General features: G+C 39.2%; 1 protein-coding gene across 3 annotated transcripts in view; it reads right to left on the bottom strand.

The window, feature by feature from the left end:
- Nucleotides 1-5724: 5724 nt before the first annotated feature.
- Nucleotides 5725-23750, bottom strand: part of LOC150101428 (uncharacterized) — a 339847-nt gene continuing 321821 nt past the window's right edge. For all 3 annotated transcript variants that reach the window (XM_090400323.1, XM_090400321.1, XM_090400324.1), the window contains 2 exons: nucleotides 10424-10592; nucleotides 5725-9146 (listed from right to left, as the gene is read on the bottom strand). In XM_090400323.1, coding sequence (XP_090256449.1) covers nucleotides 7755-9146; nucleotides 10424-10592 — 1561 coding nt within the window. In that variant the 3' untranslated portion in view covers nucleotides 5725-7754. The remainder of the gene's footprint in view (nucleotides 9147-10423; nucleotides 10593-23750) is intronic.

Genomic DNA, 23750 nt, shown 5'->3' with positions numbered 1-23750 from the left:
TCAGTCGGTATAGACGAAGCCCTTTGGTTGGAAAGACCTGGGTTCGATTCTCGTCCATGACATGAGGAATCTGATCTCTTTCGATTAAAGGTGAGTTAGCCGGTCTCATAGGAGGTCCAGAGTTTTTTCACCCGCAAACTCGGGTTTTTCGTCCTTCAGAACAGACAAACCAGCCCGTGAACAGGCGCCTACAGTCAAAAATACATACTTAATCCCGCATTAGGAGGACTCAACCAGTCCTAAGGGGCAGTCAAGGAACCGGGGGAGTCCCACACGAATAAACAAAAAAAAAAAAAAAAGTTTGGGTAAATTGATATCTTAGAACCCGGATGTATGACTAATATTCGGGTTTCCCTTTAAACTGCCATTGTTCATGTTGTTAGGCGAATTTAAAAAAAAAAATATTTTTTTAATAAATACAGTTCCTAATTTTCCTTTTCGGTTACTTCAAGACAATATAAATAACACGAACTTCCTCTAAAATGGTTCATCTATCTAGTTTTTGAATGTCACTTCCAAATTATACTTTTTTTTTTCTTTTTCACAAAAAAAAAGTCTATAGAATAGTAAGCGTCTTAGTTGACCGAATAGAAACAATTTTATTGGTTGAATCATAAATTTCATATCTTTATTCTGTTAACTTTTCTCTCTCCTAAGTACGAGATAGTCAAGACCCTCTGGTGGTGGCCCAACAAGCAACACCTCGAACTGTCAACACAGCAACACCCCACTATTGGTGATAATAACGATGTGATGTTTGTACAGTTGCTTTGCACTCGTTCTCAAGGGAATCCTCAAGTAACTGTCCTTCACTAGCTCTCTCAGAGTACACTCACCTGGACAACGAATGTGTTGTTGTCAATTTGGCCTCCTTAACTACCTCGATCCACGCGCTGAGATTTACAATCTAGAAAGCATTAGCAAGAAAAGACCCTAAACTTGTGGCTCGTGTAATCCGATTTGGTTAATTTGCCTTCTAGCAGCTCCCAGAGGCCCGAGACGCGAGCGCCCGCGTTTTTCCGGACGGAGGAAGGGGGGGGGGTAGGATGGAGAGAACAGAAAGAGAGAGTTCTCAAGACGTCTCTTTATTTATTTATTTTTTTATTCTTCTTCCATTACTGAACCTCTAACCTACGTTAACAGTGCTTTACTTTATACCCAACTTATTTTCCTTAGCAATAATGACTTTTTTAAGGCAGCACTCGAATGTTTCTGTGCAAGGAACAACAAAAAGAAATGATGGCTCCAAATTACGCCTTCAAAGTTTAAGTAGCTTGAAGAAGGAGGACGTTAAAAATAGCCTCAATTGGCCGTTATGGTGCCTTTCCATGGAAACGAAAAGTCTGGTATACTTAATGTGCACGTGGTTCTGTCATAAATTGTACTTTACTGTTTAACACGATTTCAACTGGGGGAGGGGGGAAGAGAAATTTCGTTTCTTAATCTGTCTTTTTTTTTTTTTTTTTTTTTAAGTCGGAAAAAGAACGCCAGGGATGCCTTAGAAACACATTATCAAAGACACACGCATTTCGAATCCATTATACTTTAACTATTTAGAACGGTTTTTAGTGTTTTCGACAAATACATTTATCACAAATGTTATCTTTCTCGGTCCTAGTGGGAGCTTGTTTGTCATCTGTTGTAATGCTGCTAATGTCACGATGGGACAGACGGCGGAGGAAGAAACACAACAACAAACAAAAAACGGACCTGAGTATGAGAAAGGTACATCTGGACCAGACCTTAATTAAGAGTTTTTCCCAGAGAATTATTGATTCGGCACGTTCAGCTAGAAGATATACACATTTCTTTGCTTTATTGAAGAGGTGTCACGCTGCACATCCAGATGAATGGTCATCAGAGAAAAGAAATAACATCTTAATCTTTATGTTTTTTTCTTTCTTTCTCTTTAAGCATTTTTTAGCGTTCTCAAGACGCTAGTTTTATTGACTGTTTCTATAAACTTTGCTGTAAAGTATTATCGTGGAGTAATTGCCTTCGTTGGGCCATCAGTATTAATATTTATTCATTAATATTACACAATAGAACGATGAAATCTTCAATTCAGGCCCTTAAAAATTTCAAGTACATTATTATATTCCAAAGTATTCAGTTACTCCGACAGATGGCAGCACTAGCAAATACAATTTTTTTTGATGTTTTGAAATAAGCAACCTTTACTTGATTTTTAATTTCAAGCAAAAAAATAAAAATAAATAAATAAATAAACAAATTAAAAGATGTATTAAGAAATAAAAATGGTGAAGAAAGGCATGAAAAAGTTATTATGTGATATTATCGTTGAGACACCATATATATCTGATCATCTCTTCATTATAACTTAATTAATTCTGATTAGTTTTTAAATATTTAAATTTAAATATATAAATATATATAAATATAAATATAAATGATTCCCGTGTGCTGGCCGGCATAAGAATAGCTCCAGCAATTCTTCCGGAATTTTGCTCCCGGTGAGGGGGGGGGCTTAGATTTCGGGGGGGTTTTCCCTGAGAGGCATTTTGAGTCTCTGGGGAGGGTGTTCTTCGGCGTGGCCCAGGAGGGGCCTTGTCGGTGGATGCTTTTCCCTGGAATATGAGCGACTCTGCTGTGGGGGGGGAGGGGCGTCACTGAGTGGAGCCAACGCCGAGTTGAACGGTCTTTAGGCCAATATGGAGTGGTCTAGGGATCGTCCTAATTTTTAGAGACGGCTCTACTTACATATAAGCTCCAATGTAGCTCATGCATGTCGTACGAGACGACTAATATGGGTACCCAGCGAGGGTAATGGATGGCAATGCTGTAGCCAATGAAGTTCTGAGTCTCGGCTATCGCTGTTAGCCTCTTGCCATGATCAGAGCTTTATATAGCTCAATATAACAACTACACTGTCGTCTACAGATAACGGGGAAGATGAAAAGCATTTTTGCTTCGCCCCTTTAAGCCAGTCCTTTTAAGGACTTCAGGAGTTTTTAAATAAATCTTCAAAGATAATAACAAAGGCGTGGAAGACAAAAAGAACACGTGGGACGTAAACCAAAAATAGTCAATAAAATTGATTTCTTTTTATTCTTCTTGAAACAAGCTAATTTATGAAATGCAAATCTACCGAGTACTTTTTAGTACTTTGTTAAGATGATAATTTCTTAATTATTGATGGACAGAACCTTCTTCTCTACTAACAACAAATCCATCGTTTGACATCTCTCTCCGTAAATTCATTACGGAATATATTCGGCAATGAGAGGGAATTTTGTGTCTCTCTTTTCGTCCACTCGTGAGCCACCTCTTTGTTTCCGTTCACAGGTCGCCAAATTATAGCTGTCGAGCTCATTACTCTCCTCTCATTGTTATTCATGAAGCGGGCTCCGCACGTGCCTGATGTGACGGTGACGCTTGCATCCACCTGAGGCCAACCGAGAAACTGGGCAGCGCGCGAGCTCTCGTCCAACTAAGAAAGGAAGGTAGGGTAAGGCAAGGCGCGCACCGTATCAGTCTGAAGGGGGGGGGGGGGAGAGAAACAAATTCCTCTGAGTGTTTACACCAGTCAGTTATTTAAAAGAGCCATTAACTTCGCTCGGAATAGGACCGACGCTACACACACGCGCGCGCGCCTTTGCCTAACAGATCGCCTTGAAGACATTAGAGCATCGAGATGTAGCCGGTTATCTGTGAGAAGCCGAAATAAACAGATTAAGATCCTAATTACTTAGGAAATCCGTGACAGCATCGGCTTTCTGGCATCGCATAGATCTTATTTGAGAAACAATTTAATGGACTGCACAAGCGAGACAACCCTTGACAGGACACGGAAATGAAATATTTCGCCGAATTTTGTTTAGTTCGCGGAATGATTCGTAGACAAGTTTGAGTCTCGTGACCTCATTATTAAACATTTAACGAGATACTAATAACCCCATTTTGTCGTGATAGGCAACTGCCTTCTTTTTTGATTAAGGCTGTGCACTAGTTTACATAAGCTGTGAATAATGCATCGTCTCATTATGCAGGTTGCGAGTCAATCAGTTGGTGCTTCATCTTCGATGGAGAATAATGCTTAGGCCGGTGGCGGGGGGTACATAGGGAATGAACTATAAAGATAAACGGTTCTAACGGCAAATGGGATTGCAACCACTTATGCACAGTTATTTTCTTCAAAGTTATTTCTAGATACCAAATAATCTTATTTGTAATTTCTTGAAAAATAGGCAACTGCCTTTTTTTTTTAGTGCAACTGTTACATTGAAGAACTGAAGTGGATAATCTTTAAGTCTGAAGGGCCCTGAAAAAGTTCGAGTTTGGTCTCTAGAATTAAATTTTTTCCCGATTGCATATTTAAAAGCGCGACAGGTTTCTTAAGTTTCGCGCTGGGGGGGGGGGGGATTTCTTTACAAGGAGCAAACCACCTTAAGAATTTCATCAACGAATACGTTGTAGGAATAACGTTTCCTAATGCCACTGTAACTGAACAAGACAAGGGCGTAAAAACATTCTGTGTTTTCGAAATACGTTAATTACAATAATAATCTGATTTATATCATTTCAAACTAATAATTTCGAATATTTAGTAGGGATTGATAGATGAGTTTTTGTAAACTTCTGAATTATGGAGCAGAAGGAAGAGAATAGTTTTGTTCCCTATTAGGATTCCATAGGAGTCGCTGTTGTTTCTTAATTAATGTTATCAAAGATACCGATCACAAATGTAATGTCTAAATTTGAGCCGCCTGGCTGACCGAGTGGTTAGCTATCCACTTTCTGCGGGTTCGAATCCCGGAAGGACATGGATATTTGTGATTGCCCCACTAACTCTTTGGGGAAGGGGCATCCGCGATCCTACCGCTTCTTCTAACAGAAGGCTTCACTCCCAAAACCCAATGAAGTCAAAATGACGTCACGTGTGAATAACTATCAATGCAAAAATTTCTAAGGGAGCCAAAATGGCAAACGAGTTATTTCAAGGGTTTGTATGAACATTATCAGCAGTTTGAAGGATGAATTTCTTCTTCCCTTCATGTATTAGGCCTTGTGGCCTGTTACGGAGCTATCCTAAGCCCTTTCAAGCCGTACCTGTCCCGAGGATAAGGTGGGTGTCCCTATGCCTCCCGTGGGTGTCCTAGATGCGTGAGTTCACTGGGACACTGCGCAAAGCCACCAGGCTAACCGCGCAGACAGGATGTAGTTGTTATCGGGTATAAAACTGGTCACTCTCATTCAGAATACCAATACCACTGGATTCAATATAAATTCAATATTCAATACAAATACCACTAGATTCAACTCTGAATTCCTAATATTCAGCATTAGAAGTGGTGTATTATGTTTCTCAATTGAGTGTGTGTGCCATGGTCTGTTTTATGACAGTAAAAAAGCAAATTTCCAGGAAGAAATTTGATTGATTTGGTGCTTTAAGAAAACTAAATCAGGTCTTTAGCATAGAGGGCCTGAGCAGGACCAGCATCTCATCATATAGTTTTTTTTTTTTTAAGGAGTAGTTAAAGTAAGTTAAACCTAGCACAGTACTTACAGAGATTTATAATACAGCAGACATGTCTTGAAATAATTGATCCAAACACTTACCAGATCTTCTTCGGTATCAGTAGACTCTCCTCTGCCTGTGCTGTTACTTTGGCCAATCAAATTCACGCAGTGTTAAGCTGTAATTATCTTCTGTATAATCAAAGAAAAAGTACGTTTAAACACACAAAGAAAGACGCCAACAAGACAAGTTTATAATTCCCCTTTATTCAAATATGATCTCAGACCAGTGAAGAAGTTGAAATGAACAGTACAGACAGCTGATATGTAATAACAGTTCTTCTCACGGCCACTAGGAGGAGCTATAAGTCAGTGAAGTTAGGAAACACGTGACAAAAAACAAAATATGACTTTTTTTTTTTTTTTTTCACTTCTCATTTCCCGTCACCAACTATTATTGGGCCACGAAGTATTTAAATACACATAAATATTAATAAATAAACTATTTACATATAACTTTCGGTCGGGGTTAAGTATCGAAATTTTTTTAAAAAAAATTACCAGTTGTGGGTATAAAAGTCAAAATTCTTTTTAATATGCTGTAGATTCATGTAAATTGTATTTATTACAAACTAATAAAGGAAAGACTACAAACAAGATAGCTTTACGTAAATGAGATTCTGACGTCACAGAGACCGAAATGGCACAAGCGATGTTGTTGATTTTATTTTTTTAAGACAAATTTCCTACTGACGCGATATCCGTTTTCGTAATAGCCAAAACCCACAGCGCTTTACAAACCTGATATGTTTACTGGAGATTAAATGAAGCATGTGTCAACAGCACGTTATTTAGTAGTTAAAGAAAAATGTATTCAAAAAGGCTAGCAGAGGCTGTGGTAAGAGGTAGCATTCTTCTAAACAAAGGAATTTAAAAACAACAATGAACGTGTTGAACCAATCACATTCTTTCTCAGCACAAATAACTCAGATAACAATGCTCTACCTGACTTGATTGTTAAAGCCTTGCATAAGGTAGTTTTCCATATCCGAGAATATTGCTTATATGACAATGTAATTGCCAATTTTTGTATCAATAACGTGATACAAGCCTTGCATAATATTAAAATAAAAAAAGTACTGTTTGCGTACGCTATACTTTCATTAAAATTTCACAAGTTATTTTTGGAAATATGTTTGAGAATGTATATAATATTCTATGTATTATATTTGAGAATGTATACAATATTCTATAATGTATTTCATACATCTGCGCGCGCAACAATATATTATCATTACAAGCGATTGAATTGTTTTAAATGGGATTTTCTTTTATTGTTGTGATTTCCTTCATTGTTAAATTAGACTATCTGTTTATTGTTAATTTGTTTTGTTTCTGGCCTCGGTATGGTGGCGGCAAATGAGAAGGGATAATGAAAGACAGGCAGGAATGAGAAAGAGAAAATACGAATGGAGAGAGAGAGAGTGAGAGCAGCTAAAATATGTCTCATCTTGTTTAAGAAACTGGCATTTTTCCGAAAGGGTCACGATTGAGCACTTAAATAACACGACAGGGTCCTTTTGTCTCCGTGAAAGTCTGTGATGATTTTATTTTTCTCTAGAAACGTTAAAACTTTTTTTTTAAAGGTTGTCTTTGGCAAATACAATATATATAATTCCTTTTTTCTTCTTCTTCTTGCAAATCTTCCCGCGCATTAAAAAAGAAAAACAAAACAAGAGATTAAAAAAAAAAATAAACAAAAATAAACAAACGAACAGTTCCAGCATATCACAGCGTGAGTATGCGTTATTTGCATGGTTTAAAAGCACAGATGAAAAACCTCGAACCGGACGACTCCATTGCTGAAGCTCTTCAAAAATCACATTCATTGACGTCGAGATTTTACTGAACAACTACCTTTGCACTAAAAGGAAAGAACATCATGGGAGGGGGGGGGGGATGAGCACTGTTTTGTTTAAAAAAAAAAAAATGAACGGCACGTGGTCCAAACAGACTCGTAGATTTCAAGTTCCACGCACTGATTGTATAGTCGATATTGTTACGTACTCACGTGTGATTAGTTCGCAACAGCCGGCTCACTTGGTGGAGAGGATATATAAAAAAAAATAAAAAAAAAGAAAGAAAGAAAAAACCCGGCAAACTATTTATACAAAAATTCAGCGCAGAGCTTTGTTGTGGGTGCTCTTCAACCAGGGAGATTGGGTGGGAGTGGGAGCCGAACGAAAGCCCTATACACGTTCTAAATGACCCCATAGTCATGTGCAAGCAGTTCTGGAGTCGAACACGAGGCTAATGTCTCCGTACGACGCAGAGTCTCCTTCGACGCCTCGCTCTAAAGGAATGTGATTGCCCTGAAACTTGCCCTTGGCGGCATCTCGAGACATGAGGGGTCTCACCAGCGACCCCGTCTTGACGAAGGGGTGTCTGCCATTTCCAGACTTCCGACTAGAAGGGAATGGACTCCGATGACGGCTTCCATCGATGGTGAAAGGTCCATCGTCGTCGATGGAAGCGTAAATGTTCTCCGGGGGAGGGGTGGGCGGCCTCCCACCAGGGTAGGGATGGAAAGAGAGGAATTCCGACGCGGATCCCGATCTTCCCCTCGTGCTAGGAGCTGTCGGAGGATAAGGGGGGTTGTCGATACCGAACAGCAATCCGGTACTGCTGCTGCTGCCCCCTCGCGATGGCGCCATCGGCAGAGATCTGGTCCCGGCAGACGCCGCAGCAGGGAACTTGAAGCTCACATCAGTAAGGATGGAATCAGGAGTTCGTCTGGGTTTTGAACCCGTGACGTGGGGGTTGTAGAGCGCCGAAATCCCTTCTCGAACTTCTGCAGCGGGTCTGGTGGTGTAAGGGGGAGGGGGAGGTGAGTTTGACGTAGACCGGGAAGGCAAGAAGGTGCCTGTAGGATGCAGCATAGCAGAAACGACGTTCAAAGGTCCAAGAGTCCTGGCCCCACTCACGTACGATTGTGCGGTTGTAGGCGGAGACTGGCCGAGATCCAGCTCCATGCTGTTGTTACCACTGTACGGCACCCCACTGTCCCGCTGAGAGGCTGAACCCGGTCGGGAGTGGTGAGAAGTGGTCCCATTGGTGGTCCCGACATCAGGGTAGGTGAAGTCGGGGCCCAGCATCGTCTTGTTCAGGTAGTAGTTCTGCTTAGCCTGGAAACTGTTGCTATGGTGACTGTTCTTGTTTCTCTCCAGGGAGTGCGTGTGCTTCTTGGCTTTGCCTTCCCCGGCCGACTTCCGGAACATCTCGTTCAGCGCGCGAGTTTCGGAATTGCTTCCGTCACTGCAAAAGCGTTCACTGGAACCGGACGCCATGTCTGGGTAGAGATCGCCCCCCGTAGATCCTTGCAGGCTGCTCGTGTTGGAGCAGGGTTGGCTCAAGTCGCGTGGGATCTCGGCCACGCTAAGCTCGTCTTCGGCGAACTCGTCCTCGCTGGCCACGGTCCTGGCCTCCACCTCGCTGTCTTCGATGTCCGAGTCGTAGCTGCCCACTTTCTCGTCCGAATTCCCCGACACTTCTTCGTAGATGGGGTTGAAGTGCTCCTTATGCGAACGCCCGCCCTCCTTGTGAGGAAGACTGAAGTTGGTTCGGCTCAGCGACTCCAGGTGATAGTTCCCGTACTTCACATCGAGTAGCTGCAAAGGAACGAAAAAATAATTTAGCCAAAAAGCTTTTATCTGCTTTACTTTCATTTTTATTATATAATTTTCTTGAGAGATTAATGTTATATCGAATCCATAAATTTAAATTTTATTTTATTTAATTATCTCGTTGGCAACACCTCTTAGACATTCTTATATAGAAATATGTAACAGAAGTCGCTAAATACTTTCTTATTTAGTTGCAGCTTTGCCTCCGCTATTCAACTTCTAAGCCGAACTAGTCAGAAAAAGCGTGTCATCGAGATCTTTACGAAGTGAATCGGAAGTTAATTTTCCTATCTTATGAAACTTTAAGAACAATCACTAAGACGATTATTGACTGTCGTTTAATGTTTTTTTACCTTTTCTTTAAACTCTGCAATTTTTCTAGAGATGCTCGGTTACAGAGCAGCAAACTTCCATTTTTTTAAAATAAACTGATACTCTTGGAAGTGCAGAAAGAAGTGTTTGCAAACAAACATTAATTTAACTGTTCTTTACGTTTTAAGGTAGTTTTAGAGAAGATGGGAAAAAGTTGATATCTGTAACTTTACTCTCTCTCTCTCTCTACCGCGTGGAGGAATAAAACTGTTTTTGAATTAACCTTCCGAACCCCACTCGGCGTACTTAAATTGAAAAAAAAAAAAAAAAAAAGACTCTTTCTTCGTAAGCACTGTCAGCACTAGTCATACGTCAGGTGAACACAACCACACATGCTATTTTAATTCATTATTTGGATGGCTGCTCCCACGACACTAAGTATTTTATAAAATTATTTTTAAATAAAATCATTCGCATCCAGAAGTGTATAATACGGTGTTGAAAGCAGCATACTAATATTAGGCGGTTATGATTATGAATGGGCAATTGCACACCATCATTTAATAAATAACATCGTGGAGAAGAAAGCTGAAATTTAACATATCCGAATAGATTATTTGCATTTTTATTTTATGTTGTATGATGCAATAGAAAAAAAGCTCATTGGCGAGACACAAAAACAACAATAAAAAAGCAATGACGTCATTATTGGCCATCTGCCAATCCATTGTTCGGAATGATATCCTATCATTGTTGCGTAATAATAACAATAAACTTGAATATAAAAGTGTAGCATTATACTGTTCATTTATTCCTAATATCTTAAATACCCCCCCCCCCTCAAAATTTTTTACTTCACTGGGTGATAAAAATACAATGGGAAAGACTTATTATGAAAAAGAAGGAAAAAGTCTTGCTAGTTGGATTACAAGGATGACATGAAATCTTACCTCAATTGGGGTCAAAGTATGAGTGTCGGAACCGTGATGGGCCGGCAAACGGGTGGGATGGTGATTGATCAAGACGTCATCGTAGGTGACACCGTTGGAGCTCGAGATGTCACACCGGCCCTGGTGCTCCGTCTTGCAGGGCAGAAAGTTCTGGACCTTCTTCTTGTGTCTGAAACAGGCATTGATGGATTCGGTGAGTTCCCTGACATGACTCTCTTAATGACTGCACAGTGGCAGCACTCAGATAACAACACGCGACAAGCTTACTCAATACATTCGCGCAATCACACAAAAAACAGCTTATCAATGGCGTCAATATGCTTCCGAATAAAACTAACAAAAAAAAAAACGCGCATGCACAGATTTTTTTTTTTTTTTTATCATTATCAAATGTAACAAAAATCAAAATACTGTTAAGCTTTTTTTTTTTTTTTTTTTTGGCCTTCCCACAAGGGAAAGAATCCCACGGAAGGTCACTGTACGCAAGATGAATACATAAACATAAACCGACAGTTTCTTTCCCCTTTCATACTAGCTTTAACTTGCCACAGGGACTAAAAAACAACAAACACACACTTTTTCTTTTTTGTGTTTTTCATTGCGAATGATTACTAGTGGTTGGCAAAATGCCAAGCAATCATCATCACCAATAACACCAGCGACTCTTGCTCGTTCATTTCACTTTTAACCCAGTAGTGCACCGTGCTGCCACCTGGTGACAAACCTAGTAATTGTATAGTAATCGATGCTTTATTTTGTATCGATTCATTGTTTTTTTTTTTTTTTTTTTTAATTCTCCCCCACCTCTTGTATAAAACTTGCTTGTCAGTTATTAAGTTAGTAATTTAGGACGTTATTAAAAACATCTGCCAACTTTTAGCTTTTATTATTATGCATTATTTTGAATTATTAGGAGAAAACTTTTGGGGGATGTCTTGATTCGAAATGTGCACAAAATAGAGCATAAATCTACACAATTACGTGAATTTTTCTAATTAAGATCGCAGTGTTGTTATCAGTAAGAATTTAATTTTTTTTTTAAAGATTAACCTTCTTTTTTGGCAAAAAAATATAATTAAGTCCAATTAATATTTTATTGATCCACTTCTCGAATAACAGAAGGATAAAAAAAAGGCAAAAACAGACGGAGTCTCAAGTTCAACTCTCTAATGATGCCTGAGAAAATATTATTGGAAAAAATCCAATTAATAATTAACGTCAGTGGGAGATTATGCAATTAAATAGTTCAATTATATTTGAAAAATGGACGGTTCTTAAGCCCATTCTTTATGGGACTAATGTGGAACATTTTTATTTTATGGAAATCACAAAGAAAAAAAAAACGAACTCGGCTCTAGCTTTCAACAAACGAAAAAATTTTTCAATTTATGTTTTTTTTTTTTTTTCTTAATAATAATCAAGGGATATTATCTGGTAGAAGAACTGTAAATAACTTCCAAGAAAAATGGCCTGTTCAGTTAATTCAGTTTTATTATCTTTTGATTACTTTCCTATATTTGCCAATATGTAATAAATTATAAGGAAAAGACCTCGGACAAGTAAGGATGGTAGGAAGGTTATCAACGTTGTTTTATGGCCCGTTTTTAAGGGGAAATGGCACTAAAGTCGAGCGAATGGGACTTCGTGGATTCCTTGGTGGAGGGTGGGGTAGGGTGGAGCTAACCTTTTGGACTACGCAACTGCGGGAAGAATTAATGACAAGATTGATATAAATAAGGGGGGGGGTTGATTAAAACAAAAGTGTGTGCGCATTAGTAAATTGTGAAGACAAGAAAGCGTTTGACGAGTAAGATAATGGGGTTTGAATAGTTAAATATTAGTTTGTATTTCATTCCTAACAGGATGCGCTGTAGGGTGGTGAAAGGAGAAGCGAGGGAGGGAGGGAATATTACTGCATAAATAACGTGCAGTCTTGAAGCGACACAATGCTCAACGAAATGTTACTTAACTGCTGCGAACGTCACCTGGTGGTGGCAGATTGGTAAGAAATTAGCTTAGCCGAATACAGGAAGAAGTTTTCTATTATCTCCGAAGACATTTACATGCAATTAGTGTCTACCTCAACGGGGTAAGAGACGAAATAGTGGAGGGGGACTCGGGTGGGGGTATTGAGTAAAGAATGAAGAAGGGGTGGAAAATAGCCACATCCTGCCGTATGCTAACGTTATTTCGAAAACCAGTGAGCCGTACATAAGATCGCACTTCTGCCACCACCAAAACTGCGATCTTCAACCATTCTGCATTTCGCTTAAAGACAAGATTTAATTAAGGTTTCACTATACGAATAAATCTCCTGTAGATTCAAGAACAAAGACTTCCTAAAGCTAAATCTGTTCTTGGTAAGCTAACCGTGATTTTTTCTCCCCCCCCCCCATCTCTTCTCTCTCTCTCTCTGTCTCTAAGACCACATATTTGCTTTCACTGACTTGAACCAAGACAGGATTTACCGCCCAGCATGACACATGCAGAGTACACTTCCCCAAACTACGGGATACGGTGTAATTTATTGCTTGGCTACGTCAGAACAAAGGCCCGAGAACACAGCAAACATTGCTTCACTTCCAAATTAAGTTTCTGGGTGCACTAAACAATGCAGAGGACGCTTTCATGCAAATGAAATTGCTCTGCTAAGAGCCTAAGCAGCATATTATGACGAGAAAGGGGAAAAGAAACAGACCCATTAAGAATGAGAGGAAACAAAAGAAAAAGGTAGATTGTTTATGTATTATATAAATAAAGTAACCATTATATGTGTATATAGAGCAGCGTGCGGTTCTTAGAGCGTAATGGATGCACCGCAACATTTTCATTTTCCCAGGTATTGAAAAAAAAAAAAACATTTTTCGTATTAACAATAACTGCTCGAAGCAGCCACTATAAATGTCATTGTTAAGTAACAATTGCATCAGAGAGCAACAATCTCGCGAAGTCACAAAGCGAGCTCGATTGTTGCAACCACGTTCTCTTTTCAACGTGGTAATTTATTGGGTTTCATAGCCAGCCATTGTTAACAGCAATACTCACTGTTAATACTTGCCTCCCGCGATGGGCGCTTACCGAATAGGCAATAATGGGGTTTAATAGAAGAATTACACCAAAGTAAGTATTTTGTGTTAAGATTAGCGAGAAAGGGTTATTAGGTTCATTAGGAACAATTATATTTGGCTTCTAAACATCGAGTCACTTATAAGCTACTTTGTTCTCTCTCTCTACAATAGACTTCAAATTAATTTACCGCTCAACAACATCATAATGCGCTTCCTAATGGGAACGCTGGCGGCGAAATCGTAAAGAACCCATCCGACAGCATGAAAACCGTTCATAAGCACTTTGTGTAGCAATGGGGCGATGGATTTCGGAAACACACCTTGATTTTAATATTGCCAATAAATGCAAGCAAGTCTTCCATTTATTGGCAATAGTTCGAGACTTACTTGTAAAACGTGTGAGAAATTAATTCGTGTTTCGTAAATACTGAAATAAAAAAAGGGGTTCCAATTACAACGTGGATCTGCTGCTCTTTTCACTCTCTCGTGGTGGCGACTGACCTTGAAAGTGTGTTACCGTTGTGAGGAGCTAGGGTCAACGACCACGAAGGAATGAAATATCTGCGGCCAACACTTTTTTTTTTTTTTTTTTTTTTTTAAGATTTAAGGTTGAAGCAACAGTCGTCTGTTAACTGCGTTTTTATGGTTGATTTCCGACAAGAAAATTAAAAACCCGAGTTTCCGGGTGAAAATCCCTCCACCTCCGTATAAGACCGGCTAACTCACCTTTATTCGAAAGAGACCAGATAATGGTTCCTCAGGTCACTGATAGCAATCGAACCCAGATCTTTCCGACCAAATGGCTTCGTCTATATTGAAGCTACGGAGGCTCTCCTTCAGTTGAAATGTTCTTATACAGATCTTTCGCATCTTAAGATCGTTGTTGAATCCGACTGAGCTATGGAGGCTCCTTGGCAGAATGCAGTGAAGATAATATGGCTGACAAGGCTAAAAATCTATTCATCGCAATGGCCATCCTCAATTCGCTTGGAGTGCGTGAGAATATTCTTAGTTTTGTTATCTAGACGTATCCGTTTGGAGAGGAGATTGTTTGAAGGTCAGCCTCCTCGAGGGAAGAGGAAAAAAAAACGAACTGCAATAATCCACTACAGGATCCCTGTAACTAATTTTTCGTCAAGTTGGGTCATAGCGGATCTGCCGTTCCACTTCATTGACGAGCCAGGGCCAAGACTTTAATGATGATGTCTGCAATTTAAATCCTTACCTGTATCAAAGTCCGTTTCGCTGCTTTGTGTGAGCGCGCACACAAAGATAAATTGCTATGGGATCTCGCGTACGCTGTTTACTTGTCTCCGTGGGGATTTGGTATCAAAGGGTCGTGCACTCTACAGAGGAAGACGAATGGGCCATCACACGAACATCAGGATAACTGACAGCTGCGGAACTGGGGACCTTCGCACTTACTCTAGCAGACGAACTGCCTTTTGTCACATAATAATATCGTCGTTCATCTTAGGCAAACTGAAAACTGCTCCATCAACAAGCGGGACGCATAGTAATGAGCAACAACTTTCGGTGTGTGTGTGTGCGCGGAAGAATATCGTTAAAATAGCCTATAGCGCCTAAGTTGTTCCCTCCCTCATTGTTATCTACTTAAGAGCTCAAAAGATCGGTGACTGGTAAAAGATAACCATCTAGGAAAGTCTCTCGATATGTTTATTAGATTAAGTCTAATAATAAAGTTGACATATATAGCACTGCAAAGATAAAAAAAAAACTTATTTTAAGATTATGCAGACATTTTGTAATATTTTGTCACTAGATGTCGCTGTCATGGAAACATCTGGTGAATATCCGGTGTGTAGAAATTAATGCTGACAATCGTAAGAAAGAATGATACCGATATGAAAATGATCGAAATTATAAAAAAGGTGAGACGTCAGTGACGTCACTGATTACGATAACAATGAAAGAGGAATTTTTTTTTTTTTTGTAGAACTGTATTGTTATTTTATTGTATTGTTATCATTAAAAATGATCCGACTGAAGTCAATATTTCGGGTTGCTTAAAAGATTTGGGTAGAAATCACTACTAGAGAAACGAAAAAAAAAAAAAAAACTGCCAATTCATTAATGGAATAAAAATGAACGAAATTGGTGAGAATGGCGATGCTATCACATAATTAAATACCACCCTAAAATTATTGGTTCAATAACGTGATACCATCCTCAGCGAAAACCTACGAATGGTATCGTGCGTCGAATACTCTGATTTTTTGTGTGTGTGTTTACAAGCGTATATACAGTACAAACGAACACTGCAGTATAGGTTCACTGAAAAACCAGCTATCAATGTTGCTTTTATCAAAGAGGTTGTCACTTAAATTACGACCATCTCGTTCAAAATAAGGATCTTAAACTGTGTAAAATCTCTTTCTCATAAAAAATGCTCCGAGATTTAACCCAAGCAAAGAAATAAATGAAGAGATAAAAAAAAAAAACTAAATGGAGCTCCGTATTAAAGAAGAAAAAAAAACAAAAAAAAAAACAGATCCAAAAGTACTCAGTTTTTGCAGAACACTTGAAATCCCTGTAGACTGTTGAGTTGATATCTGCAGCTAACTATTTCCATCTCGAGAAAGAGAACCATTACTTTTTTTTTTTCATTTCCCAACACTAATATATTAAGCGCCTCGATTCCCTTCTACGTTCTTTTTATGGGATTTCTAACAATCTACACATCTTTGACGATAAAAGATATGCACTATTTCTCAGTCCGAGTTCTAAGAATGATTTTCATAAGTAAGGTTTATGAAGATGATCTCGTTTCCATGACGACGGCACGTAAAAGTAGGTTTTGTACAGTTACTGCACACCACAGTGTTAAACGCATTTTTCCTCGCGAGACCCTTCCATCCCTTCCGGTAACTGCTTGACACTATTTGTTTGCCCATCTCACGCCTTTTACTGCTGCGAATGTGAGTGGCTGTTATAGTAAGCAGATCTAAGGCTCGTTTGTTACAGCACAGCCCCAGGACAATAACTCAAACAAGCGATATGTTTTCCACGGACATAAAGGTTCTGATTGGACGCTGCAGTTAAGGTGAGTGAATCGTTAATTTAAAACAAACATAATTGTTTAAAGTCGACTAACGACATTAGCTGAGCTGCCCAATTGTTTAATAGATTAAACCACTAAACATTCATTGTTTACTTCAACAGTTAGAACGCTAATAAAAAAAAGTTCTAATAAAACTTAGAAGTTAAGTATGTTAAAACTGCAAGAATATCATCGCTTATGCTACAGCGCCAGTTTGGTGGCGCTGTAACATAAGCGAAACTCGGCATTTTCACAGAGAGATCCTTACAGAAATTTAACTAAGGGAACATCAGCATGCACAATGAATTTCCCGTTTAATATGGGAGCTACTCGATCCACTGAATATTTGGTACCAGCTGACAGCGAGAAACAAAGGGTATGTTTTAATATCCCCCCTCAAAATATTAGCATAACAAAAAAAGGCCCGCAATGGCTGTAATGTAGTTGAACGTTGCCATCGTACATTATCTTGGTTTCTCCTCCCTCCCTCCCTCCCCTCGTTTCATTAGCACACTGCTCCACTGTACTGGTGTGGTGACGCATGGCAAAACCATGGCACAAGTCCCAGATGTCTCCGGAACATAGCAAAGTAATTCTTGGTGCTGGCGGCTCTATGTGAACTCCCCAGACTCTCTTCCCTCATTTTGTGCCGTAGAAAATATGGATGCTCGGAGCATTGAACTGAGAGGAGAAAAAAACGAGTAAGGAAAATTGTCCTCAGGGATTTCACTTATTCGGTGACCTCTAGTTAAACAGATGAAACTTTAATTAAAGAAAGAGGGGGGAAGAGGTTAAACTGTTGACTGTATAAACGGTGAAAAAAAAAATTAAAGAATGTGTTTAAGTGAAAATGTTGGATGACAGGTGAGGTTTGTATAACAGAGCTGTGCTAATGTTGAAGAAGAAATGATGAGGATGATATCTGATATCGGGAGGAGGATATTTGTAGCTGATATCAAGCAGGAAGAGGAGGAATGGAAGGTCTTTTTGCTGAGAAGGAGGATGAATGACGAGTATTATTAAGGAGGTGTCTGTAGGTGATATCGAGGAGGAGGAATTATGATGATTATTCAGGAAGATGACCGCTGATTTTAAAGAGGAAGCGGAGAACCAAGTTTAATATAAGAAACGATTGGAGGTGATGTCATGGAGTAGGAAGGATGCACCTCGTATCAAGGAGGAGAATTGCATGTGACATCATGATGGACTGAGGAAGACTGCAGTTCCAAGAGAAGGCGGAGGAAGTTTATTGTTAGGGAAGAACTGTTTTTTTTTTTTTTTTAATACTTACAAACGAACGCCCCGTTGAATGCAGTTTCATGGAATTATTTCAATTAATAAAGTACGACTCAACAGCCAGGTTAAACAGATTCAGGGAGGAGAAATCAATCAACAAACACAGATGGGACACACACACACACACGGAAAGATCGTATCTAGAAATCCTGGAGTAATAACCACCCGCTCGTGATCCTCATCAGGAATATTACCTTGGAGGGGGGGGGAGACACGCGCCTAAGTATAACAGCTTCCGAACCCGCCAGCTGCATACCGGTTCCATAAATATTAACCTTCTAATTTGCTACTCCACTGTCGCTACCAATATGGGCAGCAGGTAATCCGAGTGGCACAGCTGCTTGGACAACCTTCGCAAGCACGAGGAAGGGTAACCGGCCACTGGCCGTTGCGGAGTAGCGGCTGTCATAACTCATTACACCGGAGGGGGACCGTCCCTGCGCTGTCAGAACAAACTTTCTATGACAGATGGGATTCCTTATGAGGGTTCTTGCATGATGATGCACTCCGGCTAAACTCGCCCTAGCTTTTTATTATGTTTGCACAACGCCCTCTAGGTAAAGTGATGCCGCACCCCGGGTTATAATCCATCACGGGGACTTAAGGAGCGCGATCGTTAATTAGATATTTTAATAAACACTTATGGTAGACGGGTGGTTGGTTATAAAATTTCCCAATGATCTTCCAACTAAACGTATTTAAAAGGTCGTCGATTTAATAACATTTTACCATATTATGGTTTACAGGGGCTACAGGATCCCGAATAAGAGGAAAATAATGGAAGAAAAAAATTGTTTTCCTTTATCAGTTAGCTGAATTTTTGTTGTTGTTGTCCTTCTTCTTGATTCAATTCATATCCATCCAGATGTTACAAATATTTTTTAAAAAAGATTAAAGTCATTGAAACCAATAACATCTGAAAAATAAACATAAAAACAAGAATAATTAGAGCAGAAAGATTGTCTTCTTTGAAGATTTTTGTGATATTACCGTAAAGTTTTGCAATTAATTTTGGCTTTTCATCAACCAGAAAACATCTTTTGAACTCCTTTAGAGAGAGATTTCAGTTTCGTTCCTTCAGCTATTTTTACGATAATTTGAAAGAAATAGAAATTTTTTTTCTCTTCTAGGTATCCACTTTTCTTGATTAATAACGAACAAAAGATGTATTGAAAAGAATGAAATGTAATACCTGCCGGTGAGAGAGAGAGAAAGAGCGAAAAAAAAGCAAAGCAGGGCATACAACTGAGTGAAACTCGGCATGTGGACTTTAATGAAGTAGTTTGAGTCACGCAAAGGTATAATATTTCAACTTATTACGGAATAAATATGTTGGAAGAGAAAAAGAGCCGAAAGTAAAGATCAGAATGATTACACGCAAAGTAAAAAGCTTGCGAGTATATTTAAACGTTCCAGGAGTAGGTAGCAGAAGAACGGAGGAAGAAACCATTCAAAATATCGTATTTGAAAGCGCACGTGCATCAGGTGGGTGTCCTTGGATTGTACTTTTCATTTATGACAACTTCGAGCACTTAAAAATAGTCTTAAAAGTTTTAGTTGAAAGGAGTCCAATTTGGGTCACCGTAGTGATTACCTAAAAAGGTATTTTGGATATTCTGTTAAAACAGAAAAGACTTCGTGTTAACGTAACGTGTTGGGTACGTCATAGGAACTCCTGCTTTCTTACTCTTTTCTTGAACTGTCCCTAAATACAACCTGTTTGTGGTTTCGAACTGGGCGAAAAACGTCCTCAATAAAGATTTCAGTAAATTGAAAGATTATAGGATTATAAGATCATTTCTTTCATTCTCCTTTCAGTTTTTACAAGGTGCTTTCCGCTGCTGCCTGATAACACATTCCTCAATCTTAAGACGACCCAAGATGAGAAAAAAAAAAAAAAACGACCACTTTGCTTCAGCAATATTTCCTGCTATTTGGCAGGCCAAAGACGGAAGCCACACTGGGTGCTATTAAGTGTCTATGAGACGGATATCTCCAGGGGGATTACAGAGATTAATAAAAGAAATTTCAGATTAAGAAGCGAGGGAACTGCTGGTTTTATAGTCTTTTAAGATAATCTTTTTAAACGACGGAACGAGTTTTCATTCCCCCCCCCCGCCCTTTTTGCCTGGGCTGCTGTTCTAGAATTAATGTTGCCATGATGCACGAAAAGAAAGAGCTGCACTTGAACACACAGACTAATCGAAAAAACCGTCATAATAATCATCATAATAAAAAATATATATCGTGGAAGGATTATCTGAGGAGCATTTGGGATAGTATGAGGGGTAAAGACGCAGTTATAAAACGAAAAAAAAATCTTATGATTAGCACAAAATTATAAGAAGGGTTCAAAGTTTTCACCTAACTTCGGTTGTTACATGGACTTGAACCTGAGAAATGGGAACTGATGAACATACTCATTGAATGAGCACAGTTTTAAACGCAATCAGCCATTAATATGTCAACGAATTAAATCGAAGATAGCGATGGGATTTTAATTCATACAAATTTCCAGCCGTTCTCAAAAGAAGTTTGGGATGGTATAACAGAAGACTAAATATTTATATAAGTAAAAAAATATATATATATGAAGAGCTTCTCCGATAATGAATTCATTTTTTTTTTTTTTCCAGTTCGGAATTTAATGATCGATACATGTGGCGACATCTCTCGGAGCGTATAAAATAAAATGTTTAAAACTACATTTCCATTTTATAACAACGGTTAGTATATTTCTAAAGGAGAAATCACAAAACATGAAAGTATTTCTGTATTTGGGAAAGAAACAGAACAGTCTGCAGTATACCATTCCCGTCTGCAATCACATGTTAAGTTCGTTCATGTTTCCAACGGAGGCAAATTGCAGCCTAGCATCTGTGAACTGCGGCAGACCGATTGATTTATTCTATTTGCAAGCCAGCAGTTTATTGATGCGGTATTTAAGAAAGTATTTTTTAATTCAACGTTAAGAAAAAAACGGACATGAAAAAATTACCTTTGGGAGAAAAAAAGTATGTCGTAAAACCCATCGAAAGCCTCATTAATTTTTCACAGGCACCAAAAAGAAAGTCATATATTCATAGTGTCGTATGTGGGGACTCTTTACACATCATTATAGGTACTTATTAAGGGTATCATAACCTCAGTATCTCCCCGCTTCCCTCCTAATAAGAAATGATAAGCATCTGCACACGCCTCTTGAGATGCAGCAGGAAAGTAGGTCATGTGTCTCGAGGAATTATGGGAAGATTACAGACATGCATCTGATAACTACGGCGATTGCTTCGGTCTATAATTTCGAAGTTCCCTCCCCCGTTTCAAAAAAAAAAAAAAAAGAAAAAAATTCCCTAAGGAATTTAGGTGCTTAAGAAAACGATTATAGTTGGATAAGGTAGTGGTAGTTTTCTCTCCTGTCAGCAGGGGGCGTAAATGCCATCTTCTAGGAATGGCAGTAGTTAAAGACTTCGACCCGAGTGGGTGTTGGCGTTCGCATTGCTTTAATGAAAGACGAGGAAATGTGTGGAATGTTTGAGATTTGTAGATAAATTTCCAACCTGGCGTGAAAATAAATGGATTTTAAAATGTTATCAGCGTATTTTAACAGGTTGTTCGTTACCAAGAAAATGAACGGTGTTTACTTGGCACATTGGATTCTCGGAGGTGATTTCATTATGAGGGTCAAGTAGGGAGAGTTTGTGGACTCCAGCATTTTAACTCGGTTTTCAAGAGATAAAAGGCCAACGAGGGAGGAGGGGATTTCTTTCTGTAGCAAGTTTGTTGGGCAGAACTCTAAACAGGATGAATCCTGTTGGCTTTTAATAACAGTGTTTCTGTTTTAAAAAAGAATGAAGTGATTTTTGCTGGCGATAACACCGCCTCCTAGTGGGCGTCAAGAATTTCTTTTGAAGAGGGATACTGGTATTTTTAAAAATTAGTATTGAGTATTAACGGCGTTTTATAACGTATACTACAGAAGCTTTAAGTTTGTAAAGAAGTATTTCCACTTGAAAGTTAGCACTCAATTAGCAGAGTTTATATGAAACTCACGACTTTAAAGTTTGATGAGGTGTAGCTCTGACCGGCATCGGTGGCATATATACATTTCGTGGAACTTGATTAAACACACCACTTGGTGATGTGTTGCAACCACGAGCTTAAGCCCCATGCTCGCCGGCATGGACTCTGGGAACAATCCACAAGTTTAACAGATTTGGTTTTTAGGTGAGTTTTCATGAAAATCTCGTTCCATCGCATTACAAACTGATTTGAGAGAGAGACACTTTCCTTGTGGCATGTCACAATTGTCCTATTGGAAGCAGTGTTTGATAAACAGACAAAAATGATTAACATCAATGGGTGTACTTTGTCGGTAACGATGTTCAGAGAAAGCCGCACTATTCAATCTCTTGATGGGGTGGTTAGTTTATTATGGATTTATGGCCGAAGCAACTTGGGCTATGAGTGAAAAACCCTGCCACCTCCATGCGAGTTGAGACCTGCTCTCATCTTCAGTGGAAAAGCCCTTGATCGGATGGTATCAAGGGAAAAAGGTCAAGGAAGCATGTCCCCCCTCCCCAAGATCACTCAACTGCGTAGCATTTTTATAATCTTTACTTATTTTGTTGAACAGGTGTGATTAATTCAGTAGTCATGATTGGTTATATCTCATTCTGGGGCCACTTTTCTGTTCTGTCAATCAGCTGTTGACTGACGTTCATTTGATGTTTATGTTTTCTGTTAATCAATCATTGTTAGTATGCCAAAGGCGCACGCAGACATCCTATCAAGACAACGAGTTCCGAGATATTCTTATCGGCCAGTCCGGCTCTTATTATCATCCCCCATTCGAAGTCTACTTTTCTTATTATTACCCAGGAACTGTTTCATAAAGACAATTTAATGCCCACTGATAGCCCAGCCTTCCAGGGTTACTAGTGCTTTCATTTAAGATATGGAAATATCTTTAATGTTCGGGTCACCGATCGTATAAGCCTAATGTTAAAACCCAATGCAAAAGAAGATATTTTCGAATCCCGAATCCTACATTCTGTGGGTTTCTCATTAATAATTCACAACGCAAATGAGCGTACACAACACGAGCAGCCTGAAAGTATGTTTTGTTCCTGTTTGCGTATAGAGTACGCTACCTTGACTAATTACCACGGGATTCTTTGCCTTGGACAAAAATTATGAAGGTTACTGATCCAGATGTCTAACTTAAATAACACCTAGACATCAATAATGTTTCTAGCGAGTTAGTAGTGGTTAAGAACAGCGTTATGACCTCGAGAATCTATTTAGCACTTCCCCTTTCTGTTCACATTTTTAAAAATTATTTATGTACCACCCAAAGAAAGTAAAGTTAATATTTCTACAGCGAAAGCTCACATTTTTAGTAGAAACATCCCCATCGAAACAGAGTAATGACCACTTACCCATAGTATTAAATGTGAAAGGTGTCATAAACCAAAACGAGTTCAAACGATTCCTAGATTTACTGTCAAAGCATTCTAAAAGGCAAGTCGAGCCTACAATTCCTAATTACGCGTTGCTACCGCGCGCGCGCGCGCGCGTGCACACGATAATGAAAGAGATTTTTTTGCGGGCCTACTCCTAACGGTATCGAATCGCGATGCAACCATTCCGATACGTTTGTCAACATCTCCAGACGCCACCTATTGGAAAATAAGGTAGCAGCTCGAATTAGCTGTGGGTGAGCAGAATCTAATACACAGCACAGACATGCGGTTCGCAGTCAAGTCACACCGTGAAATGCAATGGACAGCGAGATATTATACTTGAAGACGAGAACTCTAACGCATAGATTTATAAAAAAAAATTTGTCCTCGTTTTATTCCTCTGAAAAATGATGCTGATATCGTTTCAACGCGAAATAAAA

The sequence above is a fragment of the Typopeltis vanoorti genome, chromosome 11, assembly GCF_054136105.1.
Source record: "Typopeltis vanoorti isolate ZY-2024b chromosome 11, IOZ_Tvanoo_1.0, whole genome shotgun sequence".
NCBI lineage: Eukaryota > Metazoa > Arthropoda > Arachnida > Uropygi > Thelyphonidae > Typopeltis > Typopeltis vanoorti.
Note: the sequence above shows the minus strand (reverse complement) of the source record. Positions and strands in the feature narration are given on the sequence as shown.